The sequence below is a fragment of the Olea europaea genome, unplaced genomic scaffold (assembly GCF_002742605.1).
Source record: "Olea europaea var. sylvestris unplaced genomic scaffold, O_europaea_v1 scaffold13732, whole genome shotgun sequence".
In the NCBI taxonomy this organism is placed as follows: Eukaryota; Viridiplantae; Streptophyta; class Magnoliopsida; order Lamiales; family Oleaceae; genus Olea; species Olea europaea.
The window spans coordinates 1-2,930 of NW_019231243.1; the positions used below are offsets into that span (position 1 = coordinate 1).

Genomic DNA, 2,930 nt, shown 5'->3' on the forward strand with positions numbered 1-2,930 from the left:
TGTCTCGCGGTACTCCTTCTAGATCGTCACCACTACCACTGAAGGTTCATCATCCACTACTACCAGTGAGATGTTTTCTGCTTCTGACATAAAGGAAATTGTCAAACAAGTCCTTGCTCATTTTGGTAATTTACCCTCTACTACTATGTCAGTCACCTCAGGTAATTCATCTTAGTTCTTTGACTCTGCATGTTGTAATCACATGACACCTGATTCCACTATATTTGCCACCAAATGTCTTGCTAATCATACTCCAACTATTCAAACTGCTGATGGTTTTTTCTATGACCATGAGTCATATTGGAAAAATCTCAACATTAAACACTTTACTTCCTGATACTTATTGTATTTCCCAACTCGCTCTCAATCTTATATCTGTTGGTCAATTATGTGACTTCGGTCTAACTGTGATCTTTTCTATTTCTGGTTGTTGTGTGCAGGATCCAAAGATAGGACAAACTCTTGGGATAGGCCATAAGATTGGACGACTCTTTGAGTTCATCAATCTTCACCTTCCATCCCGTTTCTCCTCATCGGTTCAAACAGCAGCCCCAGTCTCATCTGCCCCATCCGTTAGTCTCTGGCATTCTCGTCTGGGTCATACTTCTATTAGTCGTCTTCAATTTTTAGCATCTAGTGGTTATTTAGGGCTTGTTAATAAAGAACAATTTGATTGTCTTCCTTGTCAACTTGCAAAACAATCGGCATTGCTATTTCACAAAAGTGATTCCTTTTCTACTGCACCATTTAATTTGATTCACTCTGATGTTTGGGACCCATCTCTCACAGTTACTATGGGAGGCTCTAGATATTTTGTAATTTTTATTGATGATTACTCTCGTTACACTTGGAAATTTCTTATGCGTAATCGATCTGAATTACCTCAGTTGTACCTTGATTTTGCTACCATGGTCAAAACTCAATTTTCTTGCAATTTTAAAATTGTTTCATGCTGACAATGCTGTTGAATACACAGACTCTAGTGTCATTACCTTTCTTCACTAACATGGCACTCTTCCTCATCGTTCATGTCCAGGCACTTCTCAACAAAATGGGAGTGCTGAGCGCAAACACCGAGACATTCTCAATACCGTCCGTGCTCTTCTCATATTTGCTTCGTGTCCTGAACGCTTTTGGGGTGAAGCTACTTTTACAGTTGTTTACACCAAGAACCGCGTGCCTTCTCCCATCATTGGGAATCAATCACCATTTGAGCGTCTTTATGGTCACCCTCCTAACTATAACACTCTTAAGGTATTCGGTTGTGCTTGTTTTGTTCTTCTTCAGCCTCAAGAGCGCACCAAATTGGAATCTAGATCTTGACCATGTTGCTTCTTGGGATATGGTGTTGAACACAAAGGCTACAAATGTTGGGATCCTTACTCCAAACGTCTCCAAGGATCTCGTCATGTCATTTTCTGGGAACACAAGATGTTCGCCTCCATATCCAAGTTTCACCTGTCACATGACAATACCTCTATCCTAGTCACTGACCTCTCCACGGATCTTTTTCCTGACACTCCTGAGACAAACTCTTCTTCTGAGTCAACATCTCCACCAACACATCCTATCTCTTTCTCAGATATGTCATTACCAACCAACATGTCTACAGATACCTCAATTGAGTTATCCACCTTGCCCTTTTCTGAGGAACTTGTCTCTTCTGATGGATATGCTCCAACGACTTCTGATCTCCCTACTCGACGAAGTAACCGGGTAAAAACTCCTTCTGTTAATCTTTGTGACTTTGCTGTATTTTCTACTATTCTTTCTCACCATGAACCCCAGTCTTATCGTGAAGCTAGTTCTGATCCTCTTTGACAGAAAGCAATGAATGATGAACTACAGGCACTCGAAAACACTCACACTTGGGATCTAGTGGACCTACCAAAAGGCAAACATGCCATGGGATGCAAGTGGGTTTACAAGATCAAAACTCACTTTGATGGGTCCATTGATCGATACAAAGCTCGTTTGGTAGCTAAAGGGTTTACCCAGGAGTATGGGATTGACTATGAGAAGACCTTTGCCCCGGTTGCCCGCCTCACTTCAGTTCGCAGCTTAATTGCAGTAGCCACCGTCTGTCATTGGGAATTATTTCAGATGGATGTGAAAAATATTTTTTTTAATGGTGAACTTACTGAAGAAGTTTATATCTGCCCTCCTCCTGGTTCTCATCATCTTCCGCATCAAGTCTGCAAACTTCGTCAGGCTCTTTATGGTCTCAAGCAAGCTCCTTGAGCTTGATTTGCCAAGTTCAGCACCATTATTGGAAATTTTAGGTTCACTTCCAGCTCACATGATTCTACTCTTTTCATTCGCAAAATAGACCAGTGTACTATCTTTCTTCTCCTCTATGTTGATGATATGATCATCACTGGTGATGACACATCCGGAATTTTGGATCTCGGGACTTATCTCAGCAACATGTCGAAATGAAAGATCTTGGAAATCTTAGTTACTTTTTGGGACTTGAGATCACTTCTAACTCTGAGGGATATTATCTTTTGCAAGCAAAGTATGCTTCTGATCTTCTTACTCGAGCGGGACTCACAGATAGTAAAACATGTACCACTCCTCTAGAGCTCAACTCTAAACTCACTCCCATGGATGGTACACCTTTCGATGACCCCACCTTGTTTCGCCAGTTGGTTGGTAGTCTTGTTTATCTTACAGTTACTCGCCCTGACATCTCTTATGCTGTCCATATTGTCAATCAATTTCTCTCTACTCCTCACACATCCCATTATGCTACAGTGCTTCCCATTCTCAGGTACATCAAAGGGACCCTATTTCATGGTCTCCACTTCTCATCTCACTCTTCACTTGAGTTTCGTGCCTACTCAGATGCAGATTGGGTAGGTTACCCCATTGATCGTAGATCTACCACTGGGTATTGCTTCTTCCTTGGTGATTCTCTTATTTCTTGG

General features: G+C 41.5%; 1 protein-coding gene across 1 annotated transcript; it reads left to right on the forward strand.

Annotated features, from left to right (window-relative positions):
• Positions 1 to 2,435: 2,435 nt before the first annotated feature.
• On the forward strand, positions 2,436 to 2,910 carry LOC111375409 (uncharacterized mitochondrial protein AtMg00810-like; the record flags this gene model as incomplete). Its single annotated transcript, XM_022998226.1, has 1 exon — positions 2,436 to 2,910. A coding segment is annotated over exon 1 (475 nt), but the record flags the coding sequence as incomplete, so codon positions are not given.
• Between the last annotated feature and the right edge of the window lie 20 nt (positions 2,911 to 2,930).